General features: G+C 44.4%; 1 protein-coding gene across 1 annotated transcript; it reads left to right on the top strand.

Annotated features, from left to right (window-relative positions):
* Positions 1 to 2,892: 2,892 nt before the first annotated feature.
* Positions 2,893 to 16,453, top strand: CDO1 (cysteine dioxygenase type 1). The gene is made up of 5 exons (XM_047092712.1): positions 2,893 to 3,278; positions 6,818 to 6,895; positions 8,827 to 8,981; positions 14,128 to 14,297; positions 15,700 to 16,453. The coding sequence occupies exons 1-5, from the start codon at positions 3,109 to 3,111 to the stop codon at positions 15,727 to 15,729; spliced, it is 603 nt and encodes a 200-aa protein (XP_046948668.1). The 5' UTR covers positions 2,893 to 3,108; the 3' UTR covers positions 15,730 to 16,453.
* Positions 16,454 to 18,226: the final 1,773 nt, after the last annotated feature.

Here is an 18,226-nt window from a genome sequence, read left to right as displayed (position 1 = left end):
AAAGATGAAAAACGTTATTTAGAACCAAAGGTGTAGAACTTTGAATGCCAGCCTGACAAACCATATGTGTTGGAAATAAGAGTTATTGAAAGTATCTGGGAAACAACATCCTTAGTTGTTGCCTTAGGATAATGAATCTGGTGGCGAAGAAAAGCTTTGACAAGGCATGAGGGGTGGGGGCGGAGCTGGAACTAAGGAATACAGTTTAGGAGGTCAGTACAATTATCCAGCCAAAATTATTCAGCTTGAGCAAGTGCAGTAGCAGTTTAGAAAAGCAGGAAATCACAAAAGATATGGAGGTACAAAATTTGGCATTGGGTTGAAGGATTTCAGAATGAAGCAAAGAAAGGGTAGGCAGTGGTGGATGTGGCTTTTGAGTCAAGGTAGCCTCACTGCAGAAATAGAAACTCCAGGGGCACCTATGTGGCTCAGTCGGTTAAGCATCTGACTCTTGGTTTCGGCTCAGGTTAGGTCTTACGGCTCGAGCCCCACATAGGGCTCTGTGCTGGCAGTGCTGAGCCTGCTTGGGATTCTCTCTCTCCTTCTCTCTCTGCCCCTCCATCACTCTCTATCTCAAAATAAATAAATAAAAACTTAAAAAAAAAAAAGGAAGGGGCGCCTGGGTGGCGCAGTCGGTTAAGCGTCCGACTTCAGCCAGGTCACGATCTCGCGGTCCGTGAGTTCGAGCCCCGCGTCAGGCTCTGGGCTGATAGCTCAGAGCCTGGAGCCTGTTTCCGATTCTGTGTCTCCCTCTCTCTCTGCCCCTCCCCCGTTCATGCTCTGTCTCTCTCTGTCCCAAAAATAAATAAACGTTGAAAAAAAAAATTTAAAAAAAAAAAAAAAAAAAAAAAAAGGAAGAAGAAGAAGAAAAGAAATAGAAACTCCAGGAGTTGAAAAGCTTGCTTGGAAGGAGTTCCAAATATCTTGCATTTTAGATGCCAAAAGATGTTAAATAGAGATTGCTCTCAGTATGTAAAATTAGGGAGATGTGGGAGGCATCCGCACAGAAGTGACCAATGAAATTGTGAGTTTGCGGGAAGGTTTAGAGAAGAGAGGCAATGAATATGAATGTGTGAATATGGGTATATTAGGTAGATTCTAGAAGTCTTTGAAAGTCCAGAAGAAGAGCCAGTGAACGTAGATTAGGATAGCTGAAATGAAGCAATTAAGAGACTCAATAGAAAACACTGACAAGAATAAAAAAAATAATTTTGAGTAAACAATAAAAACTGTACAATGTACTCTGTCCCCAGCTAACCACCTCTCAGCAACATATATCACCAAAGGTTGGGTTCTGGAGTGCCTTCTACCTCTTTTTGAACAATGGGGATTGAACTGTCATTTTTATTTCCTAACAACATTGTTAGAATACTTGCAGTATAATCAGTTTAGCCAGGGATGTTTAAAATAAGACCTTATGGGGCACCTCAGTGGCTCTGAAGGTGAAGCTTCAGACTTCCGATCTTTGAGCTGATAGCATGGAGTCTGCTTGGGATTCTCTCTCTCTCTCTCTCTCTCTCTCTCTCTCTCTCTCTCTCTCTCTGCCCCTTACCATCTGGTGCTATCTCTCTCCCTCTCTCTCTCAAAAAATAAACTTAAAAAAACAAAATTAGACCTTATGGGGCACCTCAGTGGCTCTGAAGGTTAAGCTTCAGACTCCTGACCTCTGAGCTGTTGACATGGAGTCTGCTTGAGATTCTCTCTCTCCCTCTCTCTCTCTCTCTGCCCCTCCCCAACTGGTGCTGTCTCTCTCTCTCTCTCTCTTTCTCGAAAAATAAACTTACAAAATAAGACCTTAGGTGGCACAAGTAAATTTAAAATAGACACACATACATTGATGCAAAGAGCAGTCTTTCATAAATTTACGCCTTTAATAACACTGAATTTGAACTCTTCCCTGGGTCCATTTCTAATGAGAATGAATCTAGACTTGCATTTCTCCCGTCCCTCACATTTATTTTCATTCCTACTCAATTTGTGTTGTTCACAAAGCATGCCAAGTGCCCTGCACAGCACACAGAAAATGTTTCCCTAACCAGTAGGCTCATTCATGCGCACGCCTAGATTTGAGTTTAATAGTATAATTAGAACCCTATAAATTATTGCATTAGGAGCCCGGAAGAGCATTTCTTTTCACCATTAATTGACACATCAGGTCTTTGCACCGAATATATATTATCTGAAAGAAAATGTTTGATTTTAAAATCAGACAGGGTTACCTGGCCTTCCTTCGTTTCACTAGTCTTGCTAGAGTCCCGAGTGTCCTTTGTGAAAAATGTACTTTCAGTATAGTACATTTAATTTTTTTTTTTTTTCAACAAAGACTTCCATTTTTCCCCCCACTTAGCCTGGAGCATATTATGGACAGTGTCAATCGACAAAACAGTAGCTCTCCAGCTAGAGAGTGCACTCCATCGTCAACCTTCGCAAGCTCTTCATAACCTCAGCTCCGTTTGGAAGCGAGGATCGCTTTCCTTCGCCCTCCGCCGGGTCCCCCAGCGTCCTCCCGATCCCTTCTGTCTACGTCCCAGTGTCTCCAACCACAGAGGAGGAGGGGAGCCTCCCAGAGTAGCTGGGGGCGGAGGGAGGGGGCGCCGGCAGAGGGGCTGGGATGGGCGGACACAATGCGCCGCGCGGAGGTGGCGGACATCCCGCGCGAAGCCCACCGCGAGCGCGCGGACGCCGAGACGGGGGCTCCCAAGAGCGCTGCGTTGTCGGGGGGCGCGGGGCCGCCTGCGTGGACCTTGCCCGCACGCTCTCGCCGCCTCCGCCCCGCGGCCCAGCTCGCTCCCCGCCTCTCCCCACCCTCCGAGAGCCGTTGGTACAGTCCCGCTGACTCCGAGAGCTTAAAACGGGCCGGGGCCGCCCAAGCCAGCCGATTTGGTCCTGATTTGTGTGCGCGGCGCGTCCCTTGCGAGCCCGGATCCGCCACGCCGCTGGAGGACGTCGGGAGGGGTCTCTTGCCGTCTTGGTGGGGGGCGTTCCTTCGGCTGCGGCGCTCGAGCGTGTGTAGCCGTCCAGCCAGCAGCTAAGGCCCCTCGCCGCCGGCTCCTCGGTTCGCTCAGCTCCCGCACCGGAGAGCCGCGCGCGCCGCCAGCTCGGCGAGGGATGGAGCAGACCGAGGTGCTAAAGCCGCGGACCCTGGCGGATCTGATCCGCATCTTGCACCAGCTTTTCGCCGGCGAGGAGGTCAACGTGGAGGAGGTGCAGGCCGTCATGGAAGCCTACGAGAGCGACCCCGCCGAGTGGGCAGTGTACGCCAAGTTCGACCAGTACAGGTGAGCGCGCCCTAGCCCTGGCCGCGGGAGCCCCGGCGCGGGATCCGGGTCCGAAGAGGGATCCGAGGGCGCGGCGGAGGAGGGGTCTGGCCGCTCCGGGCCCGCCGCTCGTCAGCCTTTCCCGCACCCCCCGCGCTACGCCTGCTCGCCCGCGGCTCGGCGCTTTGGGCCAAACGTGGATCATCCCCGCCTGGCCGGAGACTGCGGCAGGCCCCGGGTGCGGAGGCCACCGCGCGGCCGCAGAGGGTTTTGTCCTCATCGTGCCGGTGCACCGTCTTCTCCCGGCCCCGAGAGCACTGCCCTGCCCTCCGGCGCAGTCGCTCGCCCTGGCCGCCGCGGCGCGGGGTGGGGGGACCCCCGGTGGCCCCAAGCACTCATTCTCCGCCGGGCCCGCCGCCCGGGGGGGACCGACTGGCCGGAATGTCGGAGCGGGCCCCCGGGAGACAGGGGTGGCGGCTGGAGGACTCGATTCCCTCCCGCCAGTTCTCCATCACTCGATCGCCTGCAGCCAGGCACCTGCCAACGCGCATTATTTATTTATTTATTTATTTATTTATTTATTTATTTATTTATTTGCCGATAGAAAATAGCGTCGTGGGGTTCCCAGCTGCTGCTGTTTTTCAACTTGTGCCGCCCCTCCCAAACCCATTTAACTTCCCGGACTGCGGGTTTGTTTCAACCCACGATCAGGGGTGTGCGTTGAAGGGCTGCTTCTCTTTGAGCACCCCCCAAGCAGTTGCGCTTTCTCGAATCCTCAGTTCTGAGGCCCTCCGGAATGTCAGTTGAAGACCGCTGCCTTTGCCACATGTGATGGAGCGAGGGGGCCCGTGGCAGCCCTCGCTCGGTGGTACCAATACAAATGAATCTCTCTACCAGTCGTCCGGGGCCAGAAGTAAACCTGAATCACCCTGAAGGGTGAGGGCTTCTTTGCCGACGGGCAGCTCGCGATACAGTCTTTCTGGTTAGTCGGGCTGAGGGTAGGGAGAGGAGGATCCCTGAAAGATCAGAATAAACCGAGATTGTGTTCCTTGGGAACAGTTTTTGTTAGTCCCCTCACCTAAACATAGCGTGTTTGTCAGCAAGGGCAGTTTCCTCTGCATTTTAGGGCTTGAAATAAAAATGTGAAGCCTTTGTAAGATCCCATTCGCTGCTTGCAGTGGCTCCAGGAAATTCCTTCGGTTCGTATCCTGAAGTGGTTGCCGGTAAAGCTACCGGAGGCCACTTTTTAATTTTGCCATTAGCTCCAAGTAAGCAAGGGCTTATTATGGCCCAGATACTCCTTACCTTATGCTTGTATTAACTCATGTACCTCATGACTGCCCTGTGAGATAGGTACAATTTCTTACCCTTTTTTTTTTTTTTTTTTTTTTTTTTTTTTTTTTTTTTTTTTGCAGATGATGAGTGGTAGGCATTAATAAAAAGGTTGGATTACCTGCGTCAGGTCATACTTCTATCAGGTAGCAGCTCCAGGATTCAAATTAGTGTTGTTGTCCCACAGCCCAGAGCCCTCCCTCCAAACAACTACTAAACTTACTGCAGACAGATGATGTGATAATAGTTTGCTTTCAGGGTAGATTATTGATCAAGTGAAATTCATCAACCAGGGTAGGCTGAGGGCTCTTTATCTATAGAACAATGCCATTTCCCCAGGCTTTGAGTTCATCTTGAGCGACAAGCTCTAATTAAATCACTTGAGATGCAAGCATTTGGATTGATCTATTGCATGGGTATGCGGGGCGCAACTAATGAAGATAAATGGGTGGGCATTTGGAGAAAGGTGGGAGAGCAGAAATCATTTGGGCAGTATTTGTGTGTGTGTGGAATAGGTATCGTAGCACTGCAAAGGATTCTGTCTGATCTCTGACCTTGGGAAGGCCAGTACAGAAGAACCAGGACAGAATATGTTCCAGTGTGGGGCGCCTGGGTGGCTCAGTGGGTTAGCACTGGACTTCTGCTCGGGTCATGGGTTCATGTCAGTTCGTAGGTTCACGTCAAGCTCTGTGCTGACAGCTCAGAGCCTGGAGCCTGCTTCAGTTTCTGTGTCTCCCTCTCTGTCTGCCCCTCCCCCTGCTGGCGCTCTGTCTCTCTCTCTCTCTCTCAAAAATAAACACTACAAAAAAAAAAAAAATTAAGAATATATTCTAGTGTGAGCCAGACGGTAATTTCTCTGGGAACAGTCCCAGAGAAGCAAGAGGGGGTCCCCTAAGACTGGTAGAGGGAGAAAGAGTCTGTGTGTGTGTGTGTGTGTGTGTGTGTGTGTGTGTGTGTGTGTAACAAAATGTAGTTTATTGTGAATTAAAGGCTGTGTGCACAGCCTCTTGGTAGGTCCTCAAGGGCTACAAATTTAGGATGACTGACATCTGAATAGCACTTACTAATCCACTCTCTCCCTCTGCCAGCACCTGGCTTCCTGCCTTGCTGGAAGAAAGGGGAGGAAGGAGCATTAGGAACATAAGTGAACAGATGACTCTGTGATCAAACAGTACCCCAAATATGGGGTAAAGATTCCTTCTCTTAAAAAATAAATCTAAATGAAAAAAAATAAAATAAATAAATAAATAAATCTAAATGAATGTCATAATTATCAAACTTTACTAATTAGATGGTATGGGTGATACTCCCCCCCCCTTTTTCTTAAATGTTTATTTACTTTTGAGAAACTGAGACAGCATGAGCAGGGGAGGGGCAGAGAGAGAGAGAGGGAGACAGAATCGGAAGCAGGCTTCAGGCTCTGAGCTGTCAGCCCAGAGCCCCGCCTGGGGCTTGAGCTCCTGGAGGGCAAGATCATGACCTAAGCAGAAGTCCGTGGCTTAACTGACTGACCCACCCACGCACCCCTGGATGGTACCCCTTTGATCAATAGAAACTTGAAAGTGGGTTGTTGTGGTTTTTTGGGTTTTTTTCCCTGATGATGGGCTTGTGGTGGTTTTGATTTGGGATTTTTTTGAGGGAGCCAGTTGCTGGTTTCTCCTGGAAAAGTTTTAGAGTGTTACTTAACTATGCTCATGTAAATTTCCTTTGTTGTATACTTAAATCAATCCCCACCCTATTTGTAGAGGACTTTAAATCATGAGTGCTTTTGAATGTGGTTTGTGTCTGGGCTATAGCAAAAATTATGGAGAATTCTAAAAACAGCTGTGTAATGAAACCTTGTTTCTTATGGTTTAGCTTACAAGAGAAAAAAGAAAGCAATAGCAACTTTTTTGCATATACAGCAGCAAAGCACTCTGCAATTACCTCTGTGAGAAACTGACTTTTTATCAGCTCAAGGCTGTCATGTGGAGAATCAAAGAATTTCCTTTTTTTCCCCGTTATCTTTTTTGTGCCATTAATTAAAACGGAACATCTATAAACATGGTGGTTCAAAATACAAAAAATGTCCAAAATGTTGAACTGTGAAAAATTATTTGTTTTCATTTTAAGTTGTTTGGAGGAGGAAATGTTAGCATTTGTCAACCAGCCATACTTTGTGACACACTTCTTTTTCCCAGTGCATATTTCATCAACCAGATTCAAACTTCTGAATACCTTCCTTTTAGGTATACCCGAAATCTTGTGGATGAAGGAAATGGAAAATTTAATCTAATGATTCTCTGTTGGGGTGAAGGACATGGCAGGTAATACAATTATTCATTTGCAGATACTTATTAATTCTCTGTTCCAGCGTAAGGAAAGTACAGTGCCAGAATGGTCACAGGTCTTGGGAGCACTAACACATCTCATGTTACAATTATTTTGTTTACAACGTCCCAACAAAAATTTTTACAGGAATTAGGGTCAGGGAGTTAGGCATACACCCTGAGTGTCAAAACCAGCCCCCCAAAATGAGTCGTAAATCAAAGGATGTATGTAACCAGTTTAACTTCATCTCTGTCTTCTGTGGAGTTAAGTATATATGGAATTTTGCTAAAACTTGACCTTTGTGGTGCTTTGAGATATGCAATGAATTGCAGGACCAAAGACCAAAGTGTCCACATCTGGACCTAGAAAAGCAGTTCACCAGTTCAGAAGATTTCTTTCTGCGTCAATTGTTGACTGTTAATTTTTTAGTTTTCTTTTTAATTTTTTATGTAGAGGGTAAGGCAGCTTAAACTAATTCCAATTCTTTGAAACTTGGTTCCTTCATTTGTCTTTAGTTGATACATTTGTGAGTTGCTATCTCTGTAAACAGATCCTTCTCAGGCTTTTGAGAATGGTACAAACAAAAATGGCAGACCCATTTTTGATGGGAGAAAGGAAACCTGAACTTATGAGATTTGGGGGCGAGTCAGGTCTATCTCGAGGACATTTATTTACTCCTATGGAATGGAGTTGGTTGCATCCATTCTTTCAATATATTTTGGAAGTAGATTATATGTCGAAAGTGGGACTAGGCTCTGTGGGTTTAGGAAATGAGTTCTTACAGTTTTATGAATTCTTACAGTTTAATGGATTCAACATAGGCATTAAATGCTAATGACATATATGGCTTCCTATCTTTTAATCAACCCTACGGCTAATGCTACTTATTAAACTGAAATACCGTTTACGATTACATGAATACATATTTCCTGCAAATCCAATGTCCTTTCTTTCTCCCTCCGTTATTGAGAGTTAATCACAGGTGGAATACTTTAAACCTACAAAATGTTAACATTATTACAGTATAACTTCTGGGTGTTAACCTCCATATACATATCTTTTGTCCCTCGAAGGAAAAGAGAGAAAAGGCCTGGGGTGAGAAAAAAACACTATATGCTACGTGATCTTACAAGTGAGACACAGTTATTGTAGATAATTATCTTTATTCTTTCCAGATTTTCCCTAATGTAATTGTATAATCAAGTTGTAGCCCAGCTTAACCAAGTTATTAAAAGCTATGTCTTGGAGAAGATAAAAGAAGATAAAAATGCCATATGTACATTGATACGAAAGCCATAGTACAGTAAAACCTTGGTTTGTGAATATAATTCATTTTGGAAACATGCGTATAATCCAAAGCACTTGTATATCACAGCCAATTTCAAGAACCATTGGCTCAGTTGTGATCATGTGATATGTATTGCAAGACATTTCTTGTTTATCAAGTTAAAATTTATTAGAAATGTTCACTCGTTGGGTCGCCTGGGTGGCTCAGTCGGTTAAGCGTCCGACTTCAGCTCACATCATGATCTCACGGTTCACGAGTTCGAGCCCTGCGTCAGGCTTTGTGCTGACAGCTCAGAACCTGGAGCCTGCTTCAGATTCTGTGTCTCCTTCTCTCTCTGCCCCTTCCCCACTCACACTGTGTCTCTCTCTGGCTCTCAAAAATAAACATTAAAAAAGAAAAATGTTCGCTCATCTTGCAGAGCACTCCTAGAACAAGTTCCTCGCAATCCAAGGTCTTACTGTATCTTATATGTCGCCCTGAACAATGTTAATTATAAATTGATGACCTTTACAAATACAGCTGAAGTGGTTTGTGACCTGTCCTCATGATAGGATGTGGCGGGAAGTTCTGGGCAGACTTACTGCACGTGTGGGGCCTGGACCATTTACTGAGCTCGGTTGTCTCTTTGTGTATATATAGCAGCATCCATGATCACACTGACTCCCACTGCTTTCTGAAGATGCTGCAGGGAAATCTAAAGGAGACATTATTTGCCTGGCCTGACAAAAAATCCAACGAGATGATCAAGAAGTCTGAAAGAATCTTGAGAGAAAACCAGTGTGCCTACATCAACGGTAACATCCAACACCTTTCTTTCTTTAAGGGCGAGCGGGAAAAGCCTTGAACCCCCATCTGCAATATTGCTTACTTGCACATGTACAGCCGAATTTGGATCATGGAGTTGTGACTTCAGATACTTGGAAAATGGCCTAAAAAGCAGTTGGTTTTGTTTTTAAAGTTTTGCGTCTGAATTGGAATCACTTATTCAAAATATATGCACGTAGATTAGCGTCCACTGAAAAGGCATTTCCTGCCAAGTCTTAAGACAGTTAGAATCGAATATGAATTTACAAAAGTAGATTGTTTTAATAAGGGAGTGAGGCTATGTGGAAAATATTAGTCTTTGTGTTAGAAACGTTCTGGAAACAATTAGAAATGTGAGCTATAGTCCTTGTTGTTTATAAAATGTATACAGCATACTTAAGAGTATTCTCAAGGGAGCTTTAACAAAGCACGTTATTTAGCAGTGATTTCTAGCTCTCTAACCAAGAATTCATTCTTTTTCCTAAAGGTGATTTGGCAGAGCCAAATGCTTTTCAAGAACAGTCTGTGATTAACATCTGTATTTTTTTTTAATGTTGTTTATTTATTTTGAGAGAGAGAGAGAGAGAGAGAGAGTGGGAGCGGAGGGTGGGGGTGTGGACAGAGAGAGAAGGAGACACAGAATCCAAAGCAGGCTCCAGGCACTGAGCTGTCAGCACAGAGCCTGACGCGGAGTGGACCTCACAAACCACGAGATCACGACCTGAGCCGAGTTCGGACATTTAACTGACTGAGCCACCCAGGTGCCCCTAACATCGTATTTCTAAAGAGGATAGGACTTTCCAAATAGCCTGTTAATGATTATAGGAGATCATTTTTAATTCCCATTAATAGATGAGATTGCCAACACATAGGAAGAATAAGTAATGCAGCCAAGGTCCCTCAGCTCTTAGTGCAAGTCAGGATTTGAACTCAAGCCATTCGATTCCAAAGACCATACTCTTAATTGGGATACTATCCCAATGATGTAAAATATGACAGAGATTTTCTGGTCATGTAGCTGCTTCTTGTATCTTTTTTTTTTTTTAAGTGTATTTATTTATTTTGAGAGAAGGAGAGAGAGAATCCCAAGCACTGTCAGCGCAGAGCCTGTTGTAGGGCTCGAACTCACGAACCGTGAAACTGTGACCTGAGCCAAAACCAAGAGTCTGTGGTTTAACCAACTGAGCCACCCAGGCGCCACGTTTCTTCTTATATCTTAAAGTCCCATTTTGGCTTTAATACTTGGCCTGAATTTGTTCATTAGTTTAAGAATGCAAGCCAGTTACAAAGGTCAGATTGTATGGGAACTTTTCTCTCCCATTCACAAAACACAGAGATGTTCGTTTCTTAGGTGACAGGAAGCTTTTATTTGAGGCTTGCTGTATGTGAGCCTTTCAGAATAAATACTTTCAGCTGGAGTCACAGAGTCTACAAAACTAGATTAGATCTTAAAGAATAAGCAAGCTTTTTTCAAGGGTCTTTGATGCAGAACCTACCAGAGCCAAGCAGTGAGTGACGCAGGGCAGGAATAAGGCTGGGGTACTGGTGTGTGCAAGCCACACTATCCAAGGGGCAGTGACCACCATCCGTTTCCAGCCCTTTGTCCTGATTTCTTTTTCCACCAAAGTGGGAAATTCCCATTTTTATGGGAAATGCTGCCAATTGGTAAAATATTGGGTGGGATAAGCTGAATGGGTCTGTGGATGAATTTCCCGTAAGAGCAAAGGCCTCAAAAATTCAACCTTTGATTTTTACAGATGCAGGAGAAGGGGTGCAGGTGAATAGTGGTCAGCAGGAAGGATGTTTCCTGCACAGGAAACAGTGTGAGGGCAGAGGAGGCACAATGATTGCAAAGAATGAAAACTGTTCAGGAATGGTCTTGCCAGAGGGAAGAAGGGACAGTAGGCTTGGACAGGAGTAGTAGGAGAGTAAAGTGAGATCAGGGCCTGGGCCTCCCACGACCTGCTGATGTAAGAGCCCACTTTGGTCAGTAGAATTCTGTCAGGAGTGTCTTGATGGATTCCGTAGCATATGCAACACAGGGTGGAGGAAAGAGAAAACTGGGACAAGGAGACCAAATTACTTATCGTAAAGGCACATGGTAGACATGTCTGGCGTCCATAACTACCACCAAGAAGGATTCAAGGTTATTGTGAAAGATGGTACCCCATGGGCATAAAGGAAAGGAGGCAGAGGCGGATGGACGGACAGGCGGATGGATGGATGGATGCTGGGATTGTTAACAATAGGTATTAGACAGGAGTTTCCAGGGTTTCTCTAAAGGATGGTGGCTAGGATTTGTGGGGTCTGTGCTTGCAGGGTTGTACGGCTTGCATTGGGTACAGCATATGCATGTGCACCTGTAGAAACAAATAATAATTTGCATAAGGGACAGTCATTCCTTAAGAAGGTGGAACTTGTGTTCAAGATTGTTCTTAAGCCAACGTCTTATGAGCAGTAAGCTATAGAACCAAAGAGGTTGCACCTGTGAGAATTATGTCCCATTTTTGGAAGTGAGGAAAACTGCTGAAGATCCCAGAAGTTGTGAGTTGGGGGAAGGCAGTCTTGGCTATTATCTGGCTGGGAGGAAAACTTCAGTCTTCCGCTTAAAGGCTTTTCTGTTCTCTCTCGCAAGCTCGTGGAGCCAGATCATGAATCACAAATCATAAAATAGGCACCAAATTGGGTGCCTACATTAACGACACAAATTACCCTGAATTCCTTCCTTGATTATTCTTTAAACTCTATCCTAACTATAAATTTCTTCTCAACATATTTCTAAATTGTTTTTGTCTTTTCTTTCTCCTTCCTTCCTTTTCTCCTTCCTTCCTTTTCTCCTTCCTTCCTTCCTTCCTTCCTTCCTTCCTTCCTTCCTTCCATCCTTCCTCTCTACCTTCCTTCCTCTCCCCCAGGGCCCCTAGACTTGCTGCAGTTTGAATTGGTTTGTTTCCGAGCCAGGGCTCAGCTGTCATCCTGGAGTACCTTCACATCATTCAGTCTTTCCCTCTGTTTCCTCCTTTTGCTGATACCCTTATTTCCTGATATGGTGTCTGCTTCCTTCTTGGTTCATGCCCTTATTTTGGTGGAACATCTCCTCAATCTCATCTCCCTTGGTGAGAAACGGTTCGTGGAAAGTAAATTTCTGAGACCTCATTCACCTGAAAGTCTCTACAGTCCATCGTTACAACATGATTGATATGGAATTAGGGCCTAGAATCTTCTCCCAGAACTATGAAAGGTAATCCCTTGACTTTTAGTTTCCAGTCGTCTTTGTGAAAGCCTGCTGCCACTCTGATTCTTAAATCATTCCATGAAACTATTTTTTTTCTTTCTAGAAACTTTAGGATCTTCTCTTTTGGTATCTTTTCCTGTCCCGAGCATTACAGTCATGTCCCTTGTTTCACGACTCTCAGTCATTGTGTTGGGTACTCCGTGGTTTCTTTCATTCTGGAAACCTCTGTCCTTCTAATCCAGGAAATATTTTCAGGTTATTTCTTTGGGGTTTGGTTTCGTTCTATTTCTGAAACTCCTGTTGCTCAGTTAGGAAACCTCCTGAACTGGTTGTCTGATTTTTTAAAGTCTTCTCCTGAGTAGTGTTTGTTCAGGTTGTTTTTTGGGAGGTTTGCTCTGGCCCTTTTTAATACTAGAGATCTTTTTTTTTTTTTTTTGAACATTTTAAATTTATTTCTGAGAGACAGAGCGCAAGCGGGGGAGGGGCAGAGGGAGAGGACGACAGAGAATCTGAAGCACCTTCAGGCTCTGAGCTGTTTTTAGCATAGAGCCCGACGATGCAGAGCTCAGACTCATGAACTCTGAGATCATGACCTGAGTGGAAGTTGGATGCTTAACCCACTAAGCCACCCACGTGCTCCAATACTAGAGATATTGCTCAAATATCTAGGGGCCTTGGCTGTGGGCTAATATTTGAAAACCAGGGACAAAAAAAAAAAAGTTAACTGATAGCTCTGAACACAAGAATGGTGTCTGTCAACTGGCCTTCACTCTAGAATAATCTGGCAGAGCTTTTTCCTTGACGAACAGCCAATGGCAGTGTCTTTAAGAGCTTTATTCTGGAGCCAATCAGATTCTCTGAGAAGCTGCTTCGAATTTCCACCCTCACCGGCTGAGAAAACAATCCTGTCTGGCAGCATTCCTGCAGCTAGGTAGTGAAGAAAGCAGGGATCTCACCATTCAGTATGTTAAGTCACTTGTTTTTCACCAGTCCTGAGTTCATGTATTCTACTCCTTCTAGACTAGAGATCTCAGACTTCTACTCTGGGGAATGGGGGAAAAGTGGTAAAAGAGATCTGAGCCTCTACCTAAATAGGCTTTTCAACCAGGTCTTGAATTTTTAGCCCTGCCTTCATCCTCATTTCCAGAAGTATCTGTGCTGCCAGTCCCTAAGCTTTTGAGCCAGATACAGATTTAGATACAGATATTATATATTTATGTATACATATTTATGATATCAAGATATAAGTGAGGTTATGGGGCGCCTGGGTGGCTCAGTCGATTAAGCGTCCAACTTCAGGTCATGATCTCGCAGTCCATGAGTTCAAGCCCCTCGTCGGGCTCTGTGCTGACAGCTCAGCGCCTGGAGCCTGCTTCGGATTCTGTGTCTCCCTCTCTGTCCCCTTCCCCACTCATGCTCTGTCTCTCTAAAAAATGAAAAAAACTCTTTTTAAAGATAACAGTGAGGTTCATTTACATATATATATTGTGTGTATATAGATATGTAAATATATAGATATAGATATATCAGGATAGATATCAGGTTAATTTTTGGCTCTCCCCGTGGGTAGCTAAGGATTTCTGTTTCTGTCCTTGGTAAAGCTATTCATCTTCTTTCAAGCTCTCAAACTTTTATTGATGCTTTATCTTGTCCCCCCCCCCTTTTTTTTTTTTGTCTTTGTGGATTGATGCCTTTTTAAAATTCTTCAGGTGTAATTATAGAGGGGTTTCAGGAAAGTAGAGTACATGTCACTTATTATCTTAAACTGGAAAGTCCCTAGTGAGTAATTTCTGTTAATTCCAGCCTTATCAAATTGATTTATGGTCTTAGGAGGATGACAGATTTTCACCTGCACTTGTCATTTAAGCTCCTTCATCTGCTTTTCCTTCTTGGGTATTGTATAGATTCCATTGGTTTACATCGAGTAGAGAATATCAGCCATACAGAGCCTGCCGTCAGCCTTCACTTGTACAGCCCGCCTTTTGATACATGCCACGCCTTTGATCAAAGAACAGGACATAAAAACAAAGTCACCATGACATTCCACAGCAAATTTGGAATCAGGATTCCATTTGTAAGTATAATTTCTCTCTTCTCGGCTTAAGTGCTTTGTCTGTTGGCAACATTACACACTGTACGTGTTGTTTGTTCTAGATATTGTTTGTATGTCTTGCTGTAAGTAAGTTTTCTCAAAGTGAAGAATGAGATGAACCTTAACTTGGTGCAAAGGCCCCTGACATCCTAATTCTTTTCTTCTTTGGAGACGACATGATAATGTTTTCAGTTTATTTAAAATAACGTAGATTTGGGGCACCTGCGTGGCTCAGCCAGTTAAGCATCCCACTTGGCTCAGGTCGTGATCTCACAGTTCCTGAGTTCGAGCCCCACATTGGGCTCTGTGCTGACAGCTTGGAGCCTGGAGCCTGCCTCGGATTCTGTGTCTCCCTGTCTGCCCCTCCCTTGCTCCCACACTGTCTCTCTCTCAAAAATAAATAAATAGAAAAAAATTTTTAATAAATTAATTAAATAAAATAATATAAACTAGATGCAAAGAATTGTTTATTGACAAATTTAAAAATGTAAGCTCACTACTAAAGAAAATGTTTTTTCAGAGTGCCTGGGTGGCTCAGTCGGTGAAACATCTGACTCTTGATTTTGGCTCAGGTCATGATCTCACGGTCTTGAGATCAAACCCTGCATCGAGCTCCACGCTGAGCGGGGAACCTGCTTGGGGTTCTCTCTCCCTCTCCCTGTGCCCCTCCCCTGCTCACGCATGCAGGTGCGCTCTCAAAAAAAAGAAAAGAAAAGAAAATGTTTCTTCATTTATTAGAGAAATAAGAATAAAAACTATATTATTTGATCTAACTGTTATTGCCGGGACTTAATGTTCATAGACCTGATTGACTACGACAACACAAGTCATTAGCATAGTTAACCTTCACAAAGTCAAGGCCCTGTTCCGGTGCTATAAATACACTGGCCTGTTTTGATTGCAAAAGAGTAGTGATACTATTTAGACCACAAATAAAATGAGAGTAGGCTCTAATGACATGTTTCCTCTCAAGGACTAAGTGTTTTTCCTCCTGAAAATAATAAGGCAGCCACCAGTGACACCTTATGGCAGTGTTCTACCTGTGGTGAAATAAATTGGCCACTTAGGGGGGAATGACGTTGAATTAATAACAGGAATGTCCAGAAATAGACAGTGCGTGAAAATCCAATACTGGAAGCCATCCTTACAAATCTTAAAGCACAGCCTTGGAGGGAAACAAGGGCAGAAATTTCTCAGGTGATTGCCCCGCTTGGTTTTCTGCATTCTGATCCCCAAGAGATAGTCTTATCACAGGAATGAAACTCCAGGGCTCCACTGCCAAAGCCAAGTTTACGTACGCTGCTAAAAAAGCAGGACTCCTTAGGAACAAGCCGAAAAGGTCTTGTGTAAAAGATTCTTACACAACTTTCTTTCTTTCTTACAGACAGTTTCAGGATCCCTGGAGAACAACTAAGAAGCACCAAATCCTCTAAGGTTTTACTCTAAGGTCTGCTAAAAGTTTTGCCTTGGACAGGGAGGCCTCCCCACCATCTGCTGTCCAACAATACACGTTTTACAAAGCCAATACCCAGATCTACTACAAAGCAGACGCTAATTGTAAGGCATTGAGCAAGCAAATAGTGCCCTGAGCTACTGCAGAAGAAAAATCCCACTAAAGGGAAAATAAGCATCGTAATTGTAAGGGCCAAATCAAGTACTCTCTTGGTTTTATCCTCTAAATTCAGGGGAACCACAGTGGGAATGTCAATGAAGGATGCTTTTGGAAATGCTTTGGTCCCTGAACTGTAATTAGCAATAAATAAAAACAAGAAACCACAGATGTCAAATGCTCGCCTTGCTACTTGGAGGACTAAATGTAGATGCCTTTAGTATCCTTTGTATGTTCTTAATATTTGCAGAGAAATTTTTGGATCTATGGATTTTATTTTTTCAGTCTTACTTTACAAATTCCTGTCCCATACGTAGTAAGGTATTGTAGACAGAGAAAAACGTAAGGAACTCTGTCATTTGGTAACGAAAGGAAGGACAAAAGGTTTAGAAAAGTACACATACCCAAACACAAACCAGACCAAAAAACATTAAACTCCTGTCTAAACATGCGCAGCGGTCATAGTCAAAGACTTTGTACTGCTCCTGAAATTGCCAAATAATTTTAATAAAACTGGATTTGAATACAATTCAGTGTTGTCTTTCTGTTTAACTTGATAAGAATTTCCTACAATTCATACTTTCTTAGATTTACATGAAGTACCAAAAGCACGACAAAAGATACTTTGATGGGGGTGCCTGGGTGGCCCAGTCAGTTAAGGGTCCGACTCCTGATTTCAGCTCAGGTCATGATCTCATGGTTCGTGAGTTCGAGTCCCATCTCAGGCTCTGCACTGACAGTGTGGAACCTGCTTGAGATTCATTCTCTCTCTCCCTCTCTCTGTCTCTCCCCTTCTGCCCAGGTCGTGTATTCTCTCGCTCAAAAATAAAAACTAAATTTTTAATTTTTTTTAATGTTTATTTATTTATTTGTAATGTTTATTTATTTTTGAGAGAGAGACAGAATGCGAGTGAGTTAGGGGCAGAGAGAGAGGGAGACAGAAGCAGAAGCAGGCTCCAGGCTCTGAGCTGTCAGCACAGAGCCCGACGCGGGGCTCAAACTCATGAGCTGTGAGATCATGACCTGAGCTGAACTCGGTTGCTCAACCGACTGAGCCACCCAGGCGCCCCTGTGTTTATTTTTTTTTGAGAGAGAGAGAGAAGGAGACAAAGAATTTGAAGCAGGTTCCAGGCTCTGAGCTGTCAGCACAGAGCCTGATGCGGGGCTCAAATTCACGAACTGAGAGATCATGACCTGAGCCAAAGTCGGATGCTTAACCGACTGAGCCACCCAGGTGCCCCTTAAATTTTTAAAAAAGATACTTTTATGGTCTAACCCTTACGGTTGTGAGAGTGCCAAAAAATGAGTTCAAAAGAGCTCACCTTTTTGTGTTTTACAGTTGTTCATGAATTGCCCAGAAGTCCCAACCCCAGAGGCCCTTGGCTCTCTTGGGATTCACTGACATAAACAGTTTTGCCTGAGAATTGTGGGTGGGTCTGTGGGTGTTCTGTAGGTGTTCAAGTGCAAATTGGTTTCCAGCATTTAAAAACGAGATTTCCTAGAAGAAGGTGTAGATTTCTAGCTTCTTGAACATTTCTAGTTCCTTCTCGGCATTTTCACGGATGTCTGTTAGCTGGGCTCAGCTCTGCCTCCTGGATGGGACCACCTCTCCAGTGTCCGGCTTACCTGTCTCGCAGTTGATGTTACTTGCAGAGACCACATATGCGTTTCGGCTTTCTGCCCCTGCTTCAGGCAGTCATTTTAGGAATATCTGTCATAATCTTGGGGTTCATTATCTCCAGAAGCTTAATTAGAAAGTAAAGTCCTTTGGGTTGCCTGGGTGGCTCAGTCGTTTGAGTGTCCGACTCTGGATTTTGGCTCAGGTCATGATCCCAGGATGGTGAGATCAAGACCCATGTTGGGCTCCACACTGAGCCTGGAGCCTGCTTAAGATTCTATCTCCCTCTCTCTCCCTCTCCTCCACTCACTCGTGTGCATGCACACTCATTCTCTCTCTCTTAAAAAAAGTCCTTTGGGGGCGCCTGGGTGGCGCAGTCGGTTAAGCGTCCGACTTCAGCCAGGTCACGATCTCGCGGTCCGTGAGTTCGAGCCCCGCGTCGGGCTCTGGGCTGATGGCTCAGAGCCTGGAGCCTGTTTCCGATTCTGTGTCTCCCTCTCTCTCTGCCCCTCCCCCGTTCATGCTCTGTCTCTCTCTGTCCCAAAGGTGGATAAACGTTGAAAAAAAAAAGTCCTTTGAAGATGGTTCTATATTGGTCACTGTGTTGTTTACACCACATCACCGTCTATAGAATTATTTACATCTTGCTTCCTCTCATTTAGTGAGTGCTTACTACGTAGTAGG

Source organism: Lynx rufus, unplaced genomic scaffold (genome assembly GCF_022079265.1).
Source record: "Lynx rufus isolate CCGP_SWC_20201006 ecotype Redwood Valley unplaced genomic scaffold, mLynRuf1.p SCAF_1, whole genome shotgun sequence".
In the NCBI taxonomy this organism is placed as follows: Eukaryota; Metazoa; Chordata; class Mammalia; order Carnivora; family Felidae; genus Lynx; species Lynx rufus.
The sequence above is the reverse complement of the archived record's forward strand: the minus strand, read 5'-3'. Positions and strand labels throughout refer to the sequence as shown.

Excerpts from the sequence above, each read along its gene's own strand:
- CDO1 (XM_047092712.1), top strand. The coding sequence starts at position 3,109 with ATGGAGCAGACCGAGGTGCTAAAGCCGCGGACCCTGGCGGATCTGATC. Across the intron at positions 3,279-6,817 it reads GCCAAGTTCGACCAGTACAG|GTATACCCGAAATCTTGTGG; the intron begins GTGAGCGCGCCC and ends CCTTCCTTTTAG. Across the intron at positions 8,982-14,127 it reads CCAGTGTGCCTACATCAACG|ATTCCATTGGTTTACATCGA; the intron begins GTAACATCCAAC and ends GGTATTGTATAG.